The 18,494-nt window shown below is 38.2% G+C and overlaps 1 protein-coding gene across 2 annotated transcripts in view; it reads left to right on the forward strand.

Moving 5' to 3' along the window:
- PTPRO (protein tyrosine phosphatase receptor type O) overlaps positions 1-18,494 on the forward strand; it is a 148,076-nt gene that overhangs the window by 73,558 nt on the left and 56,024 nt on the right. For both annotated transcript variants that reach the window (XM_040967469.1, XM_040967476.1), the window contains 5 exons: positions 1,919-2,192; positions 12,535-12,693; positions 14,142-14,294; positions 15,656-16,090; positions 17,770-17,931. In XM_040967469.1, the coding sequence (XP_040823403.1) occupies positions 1,919-2,192; positions 12,535-12,693; positions 14,142-14,294; positions 15,656-16,090; positions 17,770-17,931 (1,183 nt within the window). The remainder of the gene's footprint in view (positions 1-1,918; positions 2,193-12,534; positions 12,694-14,141; positions 14,295-15,655; positions 16,091-17,769; positions 17,932-18,494) is intronic.

An 18,494-nucleotide genomic window follows, 5' to 3' on the forward strand; every position in this document is an offset into this window, starting at 1 on the left:
AAACCCTTTGGAGTACCCTCCTGTTATAACAAATTGCCTTTTTACATGTACGTAAACGCATCTGGCAAACTGACAGGAAATGCCATTTACTGCATTCTGAATGAATGTTTAGTGGGTAAATGAGGATAGTTATTATTTTTCACCTTGTTGGGCAAAGCAGATAGAGAAGGATTGGAAGTTGAAGAAGCAAAGAAAAACAATCCAGAAGGAATGAGCAGTGTAATAAATTCAAGGGTAGAAACATGGCACTGGCCTGTAAATGTCTTCTTAGGCCAGCAAAGCTTTGTTTTGTTTAATGGTGCTTTTAAAGAGTGCATGTACTCTGCAATTTATCCCATCACTCATATCCTCTTAGAGGGCTCTTCAAAAAGCTCATAGAAAATGTTTTATGGCAAAACTATATATGCCTTTCAAACTTGTACACAGTGATTTATATTATTTTAATTTTTGAAGACCCTTGTATTACTCTGCAACATTTTGAGTTTGGAGTTTGGAGAATCACACCCAAATAGCACCGTGACATTCTCTAAGTAATTCTGGCAAAATATTGGGAAGAACCCTTGAAGGGTAGCCATGAGATTTGATCATTCTGTAGACAGTCAAAGGAAGGCATATCTAGCTGGGAAAGGACAGGGGATGAAGCAAATGAAATTACATAATATCTTCACATTATCAGGATATTGATGCTTTATAAGCAGTGGCAGACATCATTAAAATTATCGGTTAACCTAGCAGTTAAAGTCCTCGCCTTGAACGTGCCGGGATCCCATATGGGCACCGGTTCTAATCCCAGAGGTTTGGCTTCCCATCCAGCTCCCTGCTTGTGGCCTGGGAAAGCAGTTAAGGATGACCCAAAGCTTTGGGACCCTGCATTCGCATGGGAGACCTGGAAGAAGCTCCTGGCTCCTGGCTCCTGGCTCCTGGCTTCAGATTGGCTCAGCTCCAGCCATTGTGGCCGCTTGAAGAGTGAACCAACGGATGGAAGATCTTCCTCTCTGTCTCTTCTCCTTTCTGTATATCTGCCTTTCCAATATAAATAAATATAACTTTTTAAAAAATCCATTAAAAGAGTTGAGCATAATATTGCCTTCTTATGGTAACCTTAGCACAAAAGAATTAGAATGTTAGGTGTTCCCTTTAAAAAGCTTTCTAATGAATCATGTCATTGATGGAATTTCCATCTGGTGCACCGATGATGTCTTGTATGCATGTTTCACAGGCAGATTTGGCACAGCTGGCCCTTGCTGGGACTCCACTTTGGTTCACCTAAACTGTTGCCCAGCTTCCTTCCTGAGCCTTAGATCAGAACAGGTGCCAGATATTCTCCCATACTCTATACTTGCTTTACTAAATATTTTTAAAACTCACGGTTTCCTCTGACTTAAAAATAAATCCAAACTGTGTGACAAGGAGCATCTTGGAGTCAGGCTACTAACCCTCACCTCTGAGTATGAGAAAGGAAATAGCTGCTATGATATCTTCTCCCGAGTTTTTCTGGCTTCACCAAGTATTGCTTTTGCAAATACAGACAGAGCATGTATTCAAACCTTGTAACTCCTCCAAGACATTTGAGCTCAAGGAATTCCCTGGAACCTGAGTGTCAGTATGAATTTCTTGCATCCATTATCCACTTACTCACATGATGTTTCTTTCATGTTTATGATTTGCAACAGTCCATGAACTGGAAGCAGCATTTCAACAAAGAAAAAAATCTTCAAAATAAAAACTCTCAGATCCTTTGTCACAAGAGGGATAATCTTGTGTCTTTCTGATTTTCTTTGTGTAACCAAAATAGTTGGGGAAGTCTATTATTAAGAAATGCCACTTAATCATTAGTGTTAGAAGCAAATAGCCTCATTACAATTTTCTGGCTAATGACCTGCATTTGATTTCTTTCTCCCTTTTGTCTCTTGGACAGAATGCTGCCACTTTCCAGGTAACAGTCCGAGATGACAACAGCATCGTGGTGTCTCTAGAAGCTTCCGACGTCATCAGCCCAGCCTCTCTGTATGTTGTGAAGATTACTGGCGAATCCAAAAATTACTTCTTTGAGTTTGAGGAATTCAACAGCACTTTGCCTCCTCCTGTGATCTTCAAGGCCAATTACCACGGCCTTTATTACATTATCACCCTGGTGGTGGTAAATGGAAATGTGGTAACCAAGCCATCCAGATCTGTCACTGTGTTAACAAGTAAGCAACACGTGGGATATAATACTCAGGGTTTTTTGTTTGTTTTTTGTTTTGTTTTTTTACTGATGTGGTCTTAGTTGTTGCTGAAAGAGAATCAGCCTGCATTGGCGAAAATGCTGATCTGGAAGTCAAGTGATGTGGAATCAAACTTCTGCATTATATTAAGAATACAACTTCTGGCCAAATTCTGACAACACTTGCCTGTTTGCCTTTTGTAAGCAGAAGTCTATTTTAAGTTAAAAATAGCAAGCCTCACTTACATAGCATGCTTTTGATTTTTATGATTTAACTTGAAAAGCAGAGAGGAAGGGAGAGAGAAAGAAGGAAACTGAAACAGGTTTTCCATCGGTTAGTTCATTCTTCAAGCGCTTGCAGCAACCACAGCTGGGCCAGGTCAAAGCCAGGAGCCAGGGAGCTTTCCAGGTCTCCCACATGGGTGAATGGGTGGAAAGGACCCGATCACTTGATTCATTACTTGCTGCCCTTTAAGCTCTGCATAAGTTGAGAGAATTGAGAGCAGACCAGGTCTCAGTCACTACTATACTGGACTGTGGGCACCTTAAGCGGTTGCCTGACGACTGTGCTAAATGGCCACCCTGGAGTGATACTTTTATTATTATTGCTGTTATTTTTTATTGCAAAGTCAGACATACAGAGAGGAGGAGAGAGAGAGAGAGGAAGATCTTTCATCTGATGGTTTACTAACTAAGCGGCCGCAACAGCTGAAGCTGAGCCAGTCAAAGCCAGGAACCAGGAGCTTCTTCCGGATCACCCACTCGGGTGCAGGCACTCAAGGCTTTGAGCCATCTTTGACTGCTTTGCCAGGCCACAAGCAGGGTGCTGGATAGGAAGTGGAGCACCGGGATTAGAACTGGCACATGTATGGGATCCCAGCACATTCAAGTCAAGGACTTCAACTGCTACGGTATCGCATTGGGTCCTGGAGTGATAATTTTTAAATCATGATTGGCCCCATGAAATGTCTTCCTATACTACTTAATAATAATATAATCATAAATTATCTGATTTTTTTCCCAGAACATATATATTCCTACAGTAAAAAGTTTGATTTTTGACAACAGTGAATTTAGTCATGTTTACCCTTCTTAGATATGATGATTGCCTTTGACCTGAGAGAACAAGATGTCTTTATCACCCTCAAAATAGCCTTGGTATCCAGTGTGCAAGAAAAATGCCTGGGAAACATATCATTGGCTTTTTAACCTTCAGTAGTCTGTGTAATAAAGAATTTACACCAAAGGCTAGCATTGTAAATGTCCCATATGGGGTCAGATCCTGAGGCCAGGCTGTTCTACTTCAAATCTAGCTCCCTGTTAGTGTTCCTGGGAAAGCAGCAAAAGCTGAACCAAGCGCTATGATCCTTTCACCTATGTGAGAAACTTGGAAGAAGCTCCAGGTTCTTGTCCTTGGTCTGTTCCAGCCCTGGTCATTGTAGCCATTTGAGGAGTACACAAAGAGACGGAAGATGTTTCTCACTCTTGCTCACTTTCCTTCTTTTTCTCTGTAACTCTGCCTTTCACATTAAGAAAAAGGTAATAATAATAGTTAAGACTGGTCTTATGAAGTTTTGAAAAGTGATTTTTGCTTTATTCTCACATTCGTATCTGATCTCAAGAAAGAGATAACAGTGCATATGTTAAGGTTTGGGAGAAAAAAAATTCTATTTTGAAGACAGTAGAATTTATAATTAGAGCCATCTAGTGACTCTGGAGTTCTAGTTTTTCGCCATTCTCTTCAGTGTAAGTTTTCCAATGACTGCTATTTTTAAAATGTGGGCCAAGTGGGATCATTATGGTCATAGTTAAGGGAAAGGTTGTAGTGATGCTGTCTGCTATGATGAGAGAGAAGCAGGAACTCAGAACAAAGTTGGAAGATGTTATTTTAACTCTATCTCTCAAACTTCACTAAAATCTCCATGGCAGAGTCCTAGAATCAGGATGGAGTCCTAAAAATTTAGACATGGCAAAGATCCAGGGCCTTCAAGGTTTAGAAACATAATGAACAAATCTACCAATTAGAGGTGTGCAATAAAAAAAAAAATCTTACCTGGAAGAACACAGTCATAAACAAATTCCAGAAAAAAAAATGAAGACAAGAAGAGATGCAATAAATTGTAGGCATATCAATGACTACCAAACTCCAATGAAAATGCAGATAATGAAAAAAAAACTGTGAATTTGAAATTATTTGCAATGGAATCACCTTTTAATTTAGTTTTTTCTAAAACCTTTTTGAGGTATCCTCTGACAGTGTTTACAATATAAAATCAGAAATGCTGCCTTACTCATTTTCATGGATTCTTTAACATACAGTCTAAACCTTAATGCTTTCTGGGAAATCAATAAATATTAGCTCTAGTTGGTTGAGCAAATAGCAGGAGGAAGCTAGGGGAAAATTTTAAGTCAAAAAGCAAAGCAGAATATAGGACTGTCATGACTGTTGCCAACTTAACATTTATTAGCATGCACTTGACCTCAGTTAACTAGACAAAAGCTAGAGATTTCAGCTGTTTAATATTGTTTTGTGAAGAAATATAACAAGCGTTTCCAAAAAGCCTTGTGGAATACTTCATTACTATTTCAGCACTGGCCGTGAATTCTATTAAAAATACATTCTGTTTGCCCTGGGAGTTCATCTTTGACCTGTGTGCAAATGTGCAAACAGCTTGAAAATTTTAGAGAATCCATTCTTGGCATTGATTTCTAGGTAGTGGTGTGATCAGAGAATCTATTTCAAGTAGTGGTGTGATCTTGGACGTGTTGAGATTCGCATGGGGTCTACTTTTCTGTGTATTATGTGAATATTTGTTGGATGACGTTTCAGTGAATGTCACATTGATTGAGTAGATCTTCCATACCTTTGATGATGTTCTGGTCTAATGACTGATGGAAAGTATGAAAGTCGCCACCTATGGCAATGGACTCATCAAGCGTCACTTCATTTAGGTTGTGCAAATGTTTTAGAGTTTTGCATTTATGTTGTTGGATGAAAATACTCTTAGGATTGCTGTGCCTTCTTGTTCAGCTGATCCTTTTGTCTATACATAATGCCCCTCTTGACTCCACGTTTTTTGCATGCTGTTGAAGTCTGTTCTGTAATCATTAATATAGCTATTTTAAGGTTTTTATTTGGTAAATATTTCCATGGCATACTTTTATTTTTAACCTATTTGTGTCCTTATGGTGTACATGGTTTTTCTGTGGTCAGCATTGCATTGGTCTGACTTTATCTCCAGTCAAAAAAGCCTTCTGTCTTTCCAGGGGCTTGTTTAGACCATCACTATTCAATAACAGTGAAAATGTTAGCTATATATGTAATGTAAAATTTTCCAGTAGACATATAGAAAGAGTGAAATTAGTCTTAATAATATTTACTAATTCATAGTACTCAATCTCCTATTATTTCTACATATGAACAATATAAATATTTACGTACATACTGACACTTGAACATAAATTAATGAAGGTTAAATCAGGTTTAGAATTCAGTTCCTCGGCTGCATTAGCCTCATGATTATTTCTCAAGAGCCCTGTGGGCCAGTGCCTGCTTGTCTGGATAGCACAGTTCTTAACCATCATTATGTAATGTCATTACAGTCGTGTACAACATTGACATGTGCTCCACAGTAGTGTTCTCATAAAATCCTAGCAGAGCCCAGTAATGTCACAGCCATCATAGCACCCTACTATTTGTGGTGATTCTAATACAGACTATGTAGATTTTTTTAAAATTGCACCAACATTACTGTGTTACAAGAGACAACTATATTCAGTACACTCCCATGCTGTGCAGGTTTGTGGCCTGGGATCATAAAAAATATGGCGCATGGCATGGGTGTGCAGTATTAAGTTTGTGTAGTTGTACTCTGTGATATTCCCAACTATGTATTCAGCTGGTGATGCATCAAATAACACATGACTGTATTCATCAGGCTAATTTTAAACTTACTATATTTTTAGGCTATTAATGGATAGTGGGTGGTGAGGATAAGTCAATCTAGTGAGTAATTCAAAGGCTTAAAGTGTTAGACATGTTTGGTTCATCACAGATTTGAAATCCTTCCAATGATAGGATGTCAGCAGTAGTGGAGAAGATTTCTGTGTCCTGGTTCTGCCCGGAGCTTTCAGCACATCTAGAACACCTGTTCTGCAGAGGGCTTCCCAGCAATGGTTTACTGTTTCTTTTCACTTAGTGGTGCCAAAGTGTTTTTGGGGTCTCTCAATTCAGCTTTAAGAGTTTCTTGGTGCAGCCTTCTCAACAGTAACTTTACTAGAAAAACAGGCAAAATCTAAGCATCAGGATGGTGCTTGCCTCTTTTTCAGTAGCAGCAGAACTCCATTTAGGATTAGCTAAGGATCGTGGGCTCAGCAAAGCTTCTGCCTCTCTTTTGAGAGTGAGAAAGTTTTTTTCTACCAACCCCACAAAAGAGTAGGGTCTTTCCCAAGGCCCTTCGAGGGAAAGAGTTTTATTTCTTTTCGCAGTACCTTAAAGCTTCTGCTTTGTGCTCAAGAAAAAGTATCTTCCAACTGATCTGTTTTGAACTACAGTTATCATCAGGAGTGGGCATCCGACAGAGGGGTGAAAAGCTCCATTTTGTGCATCCACTTTCTGTGTGCAAGTATCTGGTTTTGGGTCCCAGATCCACTCTTAGCTCCAAATTCCTGCGCATTCAAATGTGATGGCAGCAGTAGGTGATGGCAATAGTGATTTGTTCCTGCTCCTCACTAAAAAACCTAGAATGAACCCCTGGCTCTTAGCTTTGCTTGCTTCAGTTGCTGAAGGAATTTGGGGAGTGAACCACTGGTTGAGATCTCTCTCCCCACCCTGCCTCTGCCTTTCAAATAAGTAAGAACAAGTAAGCAAACTTTTTATAAATTACTGGTGAGCTGTGGTAGCTCATCTTAGTTTAAATGGTTTCATCACATTATCTCAGACATCTGAAGCCATCGTGCTTGGCAAATATAAAAACTGGGAATTAATGTACAAGCATTTCTATAATGTTAGAAGGTAAGGTTGCATTAGGTGACACTTGGGTTTCAGCTTCCTCTTATAACAGAGGGAATAAAAGTACATGAGGACCAAGATGGCTTTTGAGCTCTGAAATGATCATTCCTTGACAGTTTAATGATAAATTTCTGCCATCTTTATTCTTTAATGGAAACAGCCCCACCTTTTTTAAATTTAAAGTGCGTTTGTGGTATTCTGCTCCCAGAGTTGACACATTGCTCCTGCAGTCATATATTGTATGTTGGATGCTTGTCTGGATGAAATGAACAGTGACAAAGCAATTAGCCCTGGGGCAGTCCTTTGATATTTTGTTATAGCTGTTTTGAGTCTGTCAGTTTCAGAGAAAGCTGAGAAACCAGCAAAGAACATATTCAGCAACAACCGAGTCATTTGGCCGGTTCAAAGGAGTTTCACAGCCCTTAGGCTCTGGTTAATATTTAATTAATTGAGAACCTTCAGTGTACTGTGCACACTTCAGAGGGAAAAAGTACTTTTCTAGTGGACAAAATAGTGCCTGGCAAAAATTGTTTGGAAATTGGGAAATGTTGTACACAAACAGTTGCCTCCCATGTCAGTAAGGTTGTGAATGTGGTGACTGTAGGCATTGCGGGATATTCATGGAGATGCTGTACAAAGTTCATGTTCTCTATAAACGTATTAGAAATAACATCCGCTCATGATTTTTATTTCATTGATTGGGTACATTTTCTGTGCTGCACCCTGGGTGCCAGAGAAATAAAGATAAATGAAAATATAGTCCATGTTGTTCTACTACGGTGGAAAGGACAACCACAAACTATTAGAAAAAATACAAATGCTCAAAGGGATTACATGAGATAGAGTGCCTTTCCCCTGAGGAAGCTTGGAAACACAGACAAAACAATCACGAAAAAATGATAGGATAAAGGATGGGAAGTGTTGCAGTCGGAGTCCTCGGGAAGGACTGTGTAGAGGTTGGAGGCACACAGCGCGTGGCTCAGGGCTGAGCTGTGAGGACTTACAGAGGCAAGCAGCAGCCAACGGGACAGTTAGAGCAAGGGGACCTAGAGACACTGCAAAGACCTTGCCATAAACGTGATGAGGACTAATGCCAGATGCAAGAAAGGATGTCATCAGATGTAAGTGGAGGAAATGCTGACTCTTAGAACAGAACTGCAAGTCACAAGAACTTGAATCCTGGATGGGTTTTTAAGCAGTTTTTGGAAGAGTGGTTCAAAGCATATTTAAAGGAATACTGAAACCTTATTTGTAGACTTGGGTGGAAGACTGCTTTCTCTGAATCTTCACTTTCAGATCTGTGGATTATCCCAGGAATTAGTCAATTTTTTCTTTGAATAACTAACCAATAAGTATGTTATACTTTAAGTATAACGCAGCAATTCATCCCACTGGTTTGATACAAAAGCAGTCAAAGAAAAAACATGAACAAATTGGTATGATTGAGTTCTGATAAAACTTTATAGACAACAAATTCTGTTTTTTATATGGTTTTCATGTGTCTTGAAAAATGATTATTCTTGTCAAACAGTCAAACATTGGACAACTTATTCTTAGCTTCAAAGTTCTACTTTTAATAGCAAGTGGCATTACAGGGCCTGGCATTGTGGAGAGGTGGGCTAAGCTGTAGTTTCCAATATCAAGTCCCGGCTACTGCATTTTCCAAACCTGGGAAATTCTTGCCTGTCATAAAAGTCTTCCCATTACCAAAAAGCAAAAGCAGAACCAGAAGTCATTGACAAAGTTCATGGACAAGATAAGTGTCTCCATGGATCCAAGGATTTAAAACAAACAAACAAATAAAAACTCCAAGTGAGGAAGCAACGCATTCTGTGTGTTCCAGATCTGGAAAATAGCAGTGAGTGTGGCCCCCAACCTAGAAAGGCACACTAGACAAGGCACAAAACCAGCCTCTCTGCATACAGCCAAGATAACCCCTGTTTGGTGAAAACATTTATATATGGAGGCCCAAGGGTACACAGGACCAAACCTAGGCACCCTCTGTCTCAGTGCATGACTCTATTGAGCACGATGTCATCTACAATATCAAGAATCTGTAACAGTGCTACAGGTCTTATTTTAGACATGGGACTTATGTGGGCCAAGAGGACACAAAGGCTTCACTGCCTCAAAATCAGGGAATAAGCACTACTTCATGAAGGAAAGGTAGTGCACATTTAATGCAATGGGTATAGCTCTGGGGTGCCCACGTCACCTGCTCTGCTTCTGATTTAGCTTCCTGCAGATGTTTGCCCTCAGAGGCAGCTGATGATGGCTCCAGTACTTGGATTCCTGGTCTGTCACAAGGGAGACATTCAATGTCAGCCTGGCACAGCTCCAGGCATTGCAGGCACTTAGAAAGTAAATCAATAGATAGATGATTCCTCCCTTTTCAAGTAAGCAAAGAAAAGTTTTAAAAAGAAATGGCAGAATAAAAAGGAATGAAATGAGCCTATAGCACATTTTTAAACATGCCAGAAGAAACCTTTTTTTAAAAAAAAAAAATAATATGTTTCAAAGCAACTGCAGCATTTCAAATGATAGCTCACGTGGAAATTTCACACACAAAAAATTATAGTATGATTTTGAAGTTCAAAGGCATATGTGTAAGAATCACATCTATTTTGAAAGGTCAGGGAATAATGAAAGAGAAACTGGCAGAAATAAAATAAAAACGTACATAGCTAAACTTTTAGAATTGAAAAACGACATTCTTAAGTTCATTAGATTTTAAATCAATGAAGCTAGTTAAAACTTATTTAGCTGGCTGAATTTAAAATTAATTGAAAACAGCAATAGATGTCACAGATTCTATGTGAATAACAATTTAAGAAAGCTAGTAAGTGAGACGGTGATAGTGTACAGTCACCCCAGAGTTTAGCCAAGTGAGACAATTCATAGGCGTGGGAGTGGGAAAGACTACAGACCGGGAAATGTGAGAGTCCAAGGAAAGGGGAACTGAAGAATTGAGCATAGCGTTAGAAGCACGGCTAGAAGAATATCTGAGCCTTTGAGGTTGGCACAATTCCAAACATTGGCAGACAAAGCCAAGTACCTGGCATAGGGTAATTGAAAGTAACATCAGATTATCAAGACTAAATAAAAGCAAGTAAACAAACTGAAAAAGAAAGGAAAAAGATACTATCTACAAGGGACATCTTCTCTTCTGCATGATTTGGGGCAAGATAACAACAACAACAAAAGCAGCATTTTCAAAATACTAAAGGAGAATCTGTATACCTGCTGTGTCAGGAATGAATGAGTTAGACCAAGCATACAGGTGAAAACAAATCCTACACTTTGAAGACCCTAAGTCTAACTTGAAGCACCATTAATAGGTATATTTCAGTGGTAGGAGAAAGGTGGCATACAGTAGGTTTAAACTTTTATCATGCTTTTCATTTCTGAAAGACTAAGACCAGAAGACAAGAAAATGACTAATAAACAATGATGATAAATTATTCATATTGTCTTACAACCCTCTTTTTCTATTCAGTACAGCCTGGTCGCTAAAACAAAACAAACAAAAAAAAAGTGAAAGTACAGTGGAATGACTGGCAGGGAAAGTATTAAGTTAGTCTAGGTTTTAACCTTGTCATCACCAAAATTTGTGTGAGTAATTACAGCTCTGGTTCACACGACACCACTTAATTTCAAAAACGAAAAGTAATGTGGCAAGAAGCTGGAGACAGAGGGAAATGTTTTTAGACTGTGTTTTTTAGTTCCACTGAAAATGGTAATCCTTGATTGAATATGCATGGATAACCTCTGGGTAAGGACTTTGGAACTGACAGCTGACCTCAGTGTTGAAGCTGAAGGAAATAAATAAAGCAAACATGTAAAGAGCTATTAAGGAAATGCTTTCAGTTTGAAGTTTAAGTAGCTTGCAGCAATGCTCCCTCCAGAAAAAAAAAAAAAAAAGAAGAAGAAGAAGAAGAAAAAGAAGAAGAAGCAGAAGAAGCAATAAATAAATCTTCAGGTAAGTCTTGAGTTTCAAAGACCGACTGTGGCTTGGATGTGCAGATGTCATGCTGGAGGGCATGAAAGACTGAGTGGTCCTCTAACTCTTTCCAACACATAGAACTCTGGTGAGGACCAGAAGTGGGATGAGGCAGGGAAAAGCAGGCAAATATCATGCTTTAACATGTGTCTTTAATTAGAAAGACGGAGAGGGGAGGGAGAAAGGGAGGCTTCCATCTACTTGTTCACTTCAGAAATGTTTGTTACTCTTGGGGCTAGACCAAGCTGAAGCCGAAGGCCAGAGGGATTTTGTTGTGGCCACCGATGTGTGTGGCAGGGCCATCTTTCTGCCTTGCTCCATCGTCCACTGCTTTCTTAGGCACATTGTGATGCTAGGATCGCTGACTGGTAGAGACATAGCCTACAGTGTTGTCACATTCGTTCTGAAACTGAAATTTTAGAACTGTGAAACTTAAGCCAAGGATATTGGTTTGGTTTAGGATTTGGAGGATTTTAAGTATCCTCTTAATTCTAAAACTTGGAATGAGCATCATTTTTAGATAATATAATAGCTGACTCTAAAATTATTAAAAATGCTTTCTGAATAAAATGACTGTAGCTTAAAACTTACTCAGCAGTTTCTTCAAACCTATTATTTTACAAGAATGTTGAGCCAGACTGAGATGTGAAAGAGATGTAAACATTTATCAATCATAATCTTGAAGTATTTCTTTAAAGCTTTGTGATGAATTAACAACTCCATCAAGATAGAATTTCTGTAAAAAGGGTGGCTTGATACATAGCATAGACTATAATTTTCAAATCACTGGATGCTTTTCAATTTTATACTTAATGTAGCAAAAATGTGATCTAAGTTCATATGAAAAAATAAGTGATCACATAAATATTTATCATGTTCAAAGTCAAAATGTATTTTGTGTTACTGGTCTGTCATTAGCACCACATTTTCCTGCCATGGGTAGAAATGGGTGAGAAGTGTGAAGACATAGTTTTTATCAGGTGTTTGTTAAATTCCCTGTGACAGGCAATTTACAGTGTTTAACGTATCATTGTGTTTATCAGTCGAATAGAGATAATCTTTTTTTTTTCTTTTTAAAGCCCATGGTTGTTGCAAAAGGTAAATGAACAAATGAATATGAATGCTTTTGAAAAAGCAGAAAATTCCATATGAAATTTACTTTATCAATCACTGCTAGGAAAAACACTCATCCCACATGAAGAGAGTAGAATGACATGAGCAGTTCTAATAAGTGTGAACCTTGACCCTTCCAAATGTTAATGATGCCCTTTCTTTTTCCCTTCTGCCTTTTCTCCATTGCCCTTCCTCCCCCTGTAGAACCTCTACCAGTAACCAGTGTTTCAATATATGATTATAAGCCTGCTCCTGAAACAGGAGTCTTGTTTGAAATTCATTATCCAGAAAAATATAATGTTTTCACGAGGGTGAACATAAGCTACTGGGAAGGGAAAGCCTTCCGGACAATGCTGTATAAAGGTAAGCAGCAGAGAGAGTGCAGAATGAGTGATAACTGTTACTACCCATGTGACTTTTCCCCAATGATTTCTTATTCTAAGGGGTTTTAAAACTCACCATGTAATCTATAAATAAATCATAAAAATAGTATTCTTTCACAAAATATTGTTTTAAGGAATTATAAAGTGTCTTGTTTATGAATAATCACCAGTCGCATGTACACCACGGGGAATACTCCAATTGCAATCACTTACATCTTCTTGCCAAACGCAATGAGCCAGTGCAGGAAACAAATACAAAATACAAGCAATCTTACCTGTTTCCTTCTTAGATAGAAAAATACTTCTAACACTGGCAATTACAGAGCTGCTTTCCCCAAAGTTGGGGCTGCTCCAAGAATATTCTCAAATGCAAAGACAATACATTTTTTGTACCGCTGGTACAGAGTGATATCAAAACTTGGCCAGCTGTAACTGGGGACAGTAGCAAGTTGCTGGACGATGGGTCCAAGTCACGTGGGACATGATGTCCAGGAGAACGCCATTCTCTTCACTGCTTTTACAAATTCCTGCCCAATGTGATTTTCTTTTCAAGAGACATGGATTACAATCAGTGCAATGGTTACAGAATTTTAAAAACTTTTTAAAAGTAAAGAGAACCCTATAATTTATCTCATTCTTTATTTTCAGGGTGAAAATATGTGAAAAAGGTCAAACTGGATTTTATTTTCTTATAACATGCAAAAACAAATCCATGAGTGAATGGTGATTACCCAAAATTCCATCGAGTTGAAAACTCGATTTAAAAATTAATGAATTAAACTCAATCTAAAAATAAATGAATATGCTTCCATGCTTAAGTAATTTAAAAATATTTTTTAGCTTTTAATTCAATAAGAAGTACTTTTAGCTTCTTTCACTTTTAATTGGATTTTTAAATTTATTATTATGTTATTTAATGTTTTCCAAATAGAAACTAAACTATTATTTTCTTGTTTTTTGAGTAAGTGCTATCTGCCAAACGGCAGATAAAGCAGTCTGCTTTTAAGACAAGGTGACTTAGATACGTGAAAACATTGGTCACAAAATTTATATTTACTATCGTCATACAGTAACAAAGTGCTTTTTCATCTTAACGTATATGGTTAGCATAGACTCAATCTCCACGATTTCTATTTATCATCTTCTTCACATAAAATATGAGATGATACTCACCATAAAATTCTAGCTCCAGTCATGTTCCTTAGGAATTCTGGCAGAAAAAGAAAATCTCAATGTTGACTCTTAAAACTCGAAGTTTTAAGCCGAGCCTTTCACTAATTCCTCATAAATTACCTTGCCAGAAGTTCAGAAAATATTACAGGAAATATTATTTTATGGGTACCTAGATGTAATTAGTTGATATTTTATGGAAACATGTGATGTTTCAGAGGACAATCTCTTTAATGGCATCAACTGCTCTCCTCCCAGATTTCTTTAAGGGGAAAACAGTATTTAATCACTGGCTGCCAGGAATGTGTTACAGTAACATCACCTTCCAGCTGGTCTCTGAGGCAACGTTTAATAAAAGCACACTCGTAGAGTACAGCGGCGTCAGTCATGAGCCCAAACAGCACCGAACTGGTAAGTCTTCTGAAGAATCAGTGTTAGTGAATACATACAGAACTTAGATGGCATTTATTTGTACCTTCTAAGAAGTACAAGGATATATCAAAACATTGTGGAAAATGAAACTTAAAAATAAGTCTATTTTGGCACAGAAAAATTTTTGTATATGTTTATGAGGGATCATGAAAGGATTTATGAAAATATATAGGATGAAACAAGCATTTCTCAATTTCAAACCTTTTTGCACCAAGATAAAATTTCCTTTTAAGTCTATGCTCCCATTAAGTACTTGAAGTGCTCTTGGAATCTGTTTCCTAGGCTTAAAGAGTAAGCAAATACTTTTAATAATCAAAATCAGATTTTCTACCAATGGAGAATGAAGTGAGCAAATTAATCAACCAGAAACATTTGAAATGTGTCAAGCTTCTCTCTTTTTTTAAAGATTTATTAATTTTTATTACAAAGTCAGATACACAGAGAGGAGGAGAGGCAGAGAGGAAGATCTTCCATCCGATGATTCACTCTCCAAGTGAGCACAATGGCCGATGCTATGCCGATCTGAAGCTGGAAACCAGGTGCCTCTGGGTGCAGGGTCCCAAAGCTTTGGGCCGTCCTCGACTGCTTTCCCAGGCCACAAGCAGAGAGCTGGATGGGAAGCGGGGCCGCCGGCATTAGAACAGGCGCCCATTTGGGATCCTGGGGTGTTCAAGGCGAGGACTTTAGCTGCTAGGCTACACCACCAGGCCCGTCAAGCTTCTCTTTAATTGGGCCAAAATAAGGAAAGTATTTCTCCTAAAGAACTGCTTACCACTTTCAACTTGAAGGTTCTAGTTGCATTTTTCTTGCGTAATTCAAATAAAGAAACATCATTAAGCAACTGTTAGTTGGTGAATATAAGGCCCTTGTCCTCCAGACTGGCAGCACAGATGGCAGTAATGCAAGACAGAGTGCAAAGCAGGTTATAATAGAGACATAAACTTGTTTATCAGCAGGGGAGAAGAGATTCTCCCTTATAGAGAGAATGTATGTATTCTCTCTATATGTACTCTTTACATATATATGTATGGATATATATAGACCCAGATATAAAGGCACTTCTTCTAAAGTGAGGTTATGATAAAATTTAAAAGCATTTTAACAACTTTGGTTTAGAAATAATTAAATTACTGCTTAGTAAGTATAATATACTTTAATTGTGCTGAGAATATGCTAGAATATACATGTATACATATATTCCACAAAATACTAGATACACATGCTTAAAGACTAATTTTCCTACAAGAGTGAAATGACCTCTGTTTAGTACATCTGATTCAGCCATTGATTCAGTCATCAGTATAACAGAATTTTCTGAACATGAAAATCTTCTCTGACAGCTCCTTATCCACCTCGAAATATTTCTGTTCGTATTGTGAACCTGAACAAAAACAACTGGGAAGAACAGAGTGGCAGTTTCCCAGAGGAATCGTTCCTGCGATCACCAGACACGACAGAAAAAGACAAACTCTTCCATTTTTCAGAGGAAGCTCCTGAACCCTCTGTGAACATTTCTTCGGGTTGGCCTGATGTCAGTGTCAGTGACTATGAAAGCACCTCTCAGCCGTATTGGTGGGACAGTGCATCTGCCACTCCTGGGAGTGAAGATGAGCTCGTCAGCGTCCTGCCCGTGGAATACAGCACCAACAGCACACTCAGCGAGGCAGAGAAGTCAGCATCAGGCTCTGTCTTCCCTGTGCAAATGATACTGAGCTGGTTACCACCAAAACCCCCCACTGCCTTTGATGGGTTCCATATTCACATAGAGAGAGAAGGTAAGGCCAGTTTTGTGTTATCGATTTGCTACATCCACTACTAACTGTGTAATTGCCCAACATTTCACACACTTTATGCTACTCAAGAAAATCTTACATCTGGAAATATTTTTGAATGCTATTGCTGACCACTGCAAGTATTAGAGAACTCTTGGGAGAAACTAGGAGAAATTTTATTTTCTCCTTTGCAAATGTGTGAAACATGCAGAATTTTTCTGACAAGATGTCTGTATCGCCAAGAATGTGAGAACTGTGTCCTGCTTTGCTGGCTGCTCTGAATTCCCTTAGGCTAAATTCTCTGAAACGTGTATCCACATTTTCCCAAAGAGGAGCTCATAGTCAAACTGAAAATACCCAGCAACTAATACTTCTGCTATGTCTACTCTTTGGGACTTTTAAAAGTTTGTGGGAAAATAGGATTAAAAAGCAGGCAGATTTCATGAATCTTTTGAGGCACTTGGATATGTTATATCTTGCCTGCATTTATGCAGCGTTTGCAATTCATTCCTTATATTTTAGTACACCGGTTTATGAAAGCAGCACCGTGGCACTCAGCAAATGTGTCGTGTGTCCTGTCTCAGTTGTTGCTCGATATAATAGAAAGTTTGTGTTGTCTATTTTTACTATAACATACTTCATTTTCTATTTTCCGGTTTAGTAGCTTGGGCCATAAATCATATAGCAATTATTGTTTAGAAGATTTTTTATAGTCATTTTTCTCTTTCGTTTTTACAATAACTATTTTCTGCTTTCCAGTTTAATAGTTTGGGTGGCAAGAGTTGTCAAAATTTGAAATTCCGCTGACAGCCTAACTATTAGGATAGTGTGTTAGGATCACGTAGTCTCACCTACAGCATTCTTGTTTACTCTTATTTTATTTAGCAAGACAAATACAATGCCTTGTTGATTCTTCTATGCTAGGTCATTGAGCAATCAGCCATAACAAAATAGTATATAAAATCAAACCTCTTTGTCATTTCCAGTTGTTTGAGTCAAATGTTGTTTGCCTAGATTTCTTTCTAAATTAAAACAAAAAGAGATTTTGTTGTTCTTTTCGTTTCCTATTCCTCAGTATATTCTGTGGAAAATAGGAGGTTGAATCTCAGAACATTTTTTGCTATTTTTGCAATAGCTACATCATGCTTTTATCTGACTGCAGTGTGTTCTTTCAATCACTATTGTGGCCACCGACTGATGATAATGACTTCAGATGGGGTCATCAGCAGCAGGAGATGGGCTCTGAAGTCATGTCAAACTTAGAATTTCTGAAAGCAAGTAGGTGGAGGAAGCATAATGTAAATGTCAGAAAATACACTCAGAATAATTTTTTCTAATGAGCAATAATTTAATGCATTTGAAAGCATTTCTGGATATTTGATGCTGCCACAAAGAACTTACAAAAGATTTTCTGCTAAGTCTTTTTCTCCCTTTCCTTTCAGGTGAGAAAGCCAATGATAAGAGTCTTGTCAGAACATTCTACGGTTTTATGCACCTGCTGAAGAATAGATAATCATATGAAGTCTATACTAATTCCTAGTTTCATTGGTTTGAGATCCCTAGTTTAGTTTTGTTATTTAAAAATGATGTGAAGTTTGAACTCTCATTCTTCTGCCTTGATTGCTTGGCTCATTTATACACACACACACACATATATATTCTCTTTTTCATGTACGATTTAGAGAACTTCACTGAATATTTGACAGTGGGTGAAGAAGCACATGAATTTGTTGCCGAGTTGAAGGAGCCTGGGAAATACAAATTATCTGTGACAACCTTTAGCGCCTCAGGATCTTGTGAAGCTCGAAAGAGTCAGTCAGCAAAATCACTCAGCTTTTATATCAGTAAGTAGCAAAGAAATTATTTTGCACTTACAGGGGAAACTAATACAATGAAACTGGTGAGATTAATCATGGTTGGAGGTCAATTATTCATGAACCCTAGGGATCGCGATAAGTCTTCGAGGTCAGGAGAGGCAGGGTTCCATGAGTGTTTGATAGCAGAGGAAATAATAAATAATAAATTATATATATATATAATATATATATACACACACACACACACACACATATATATTAATAATGGTAGCAACCCTATCCATTACTTCAGGGATTTAACTTCAGGATGTTTTTACTGTTGTGATAATTGAACATTTATTAGACTGACCTTCTATACTAGCCATAACAAAGTCTCCAAGGACATGGACACATGGTGTGGGAAATCTGACTTTGGTTTGAGGGCATGAGGAAATTTGATACCTTAGGGGTGTGTGGAAAAAAAAAAAATTCTCATTAGAGTATTGGGCCTGTGAGCCTCAAGGGTAAGTCAAGGATCGAAGGATTGTCATACCTGGGTGGAATCTAGAAAATTCTTGCAAGGCAAAGACAGGGCATCCTAAAAACTCCAC

Source organism: Ochotona curzoniae, unplaced genomic scaffold, assembly GCF_017591425.1.
Source record: "Ochotona curzoniae isolate NIBS_2020 unplaced genomic scaffold, NIBS_Ocur_1.0 contig_1482, whole genome shotgun sequence".
In the NCBI taxonomy this organism is placed as follows: domain Eukaryota; kingdom Metazoa; phylum Chordata; class Mammalia; order Lagomorpha; family Ochotonidae; genus Ochotona; species Ochotona curzoniae.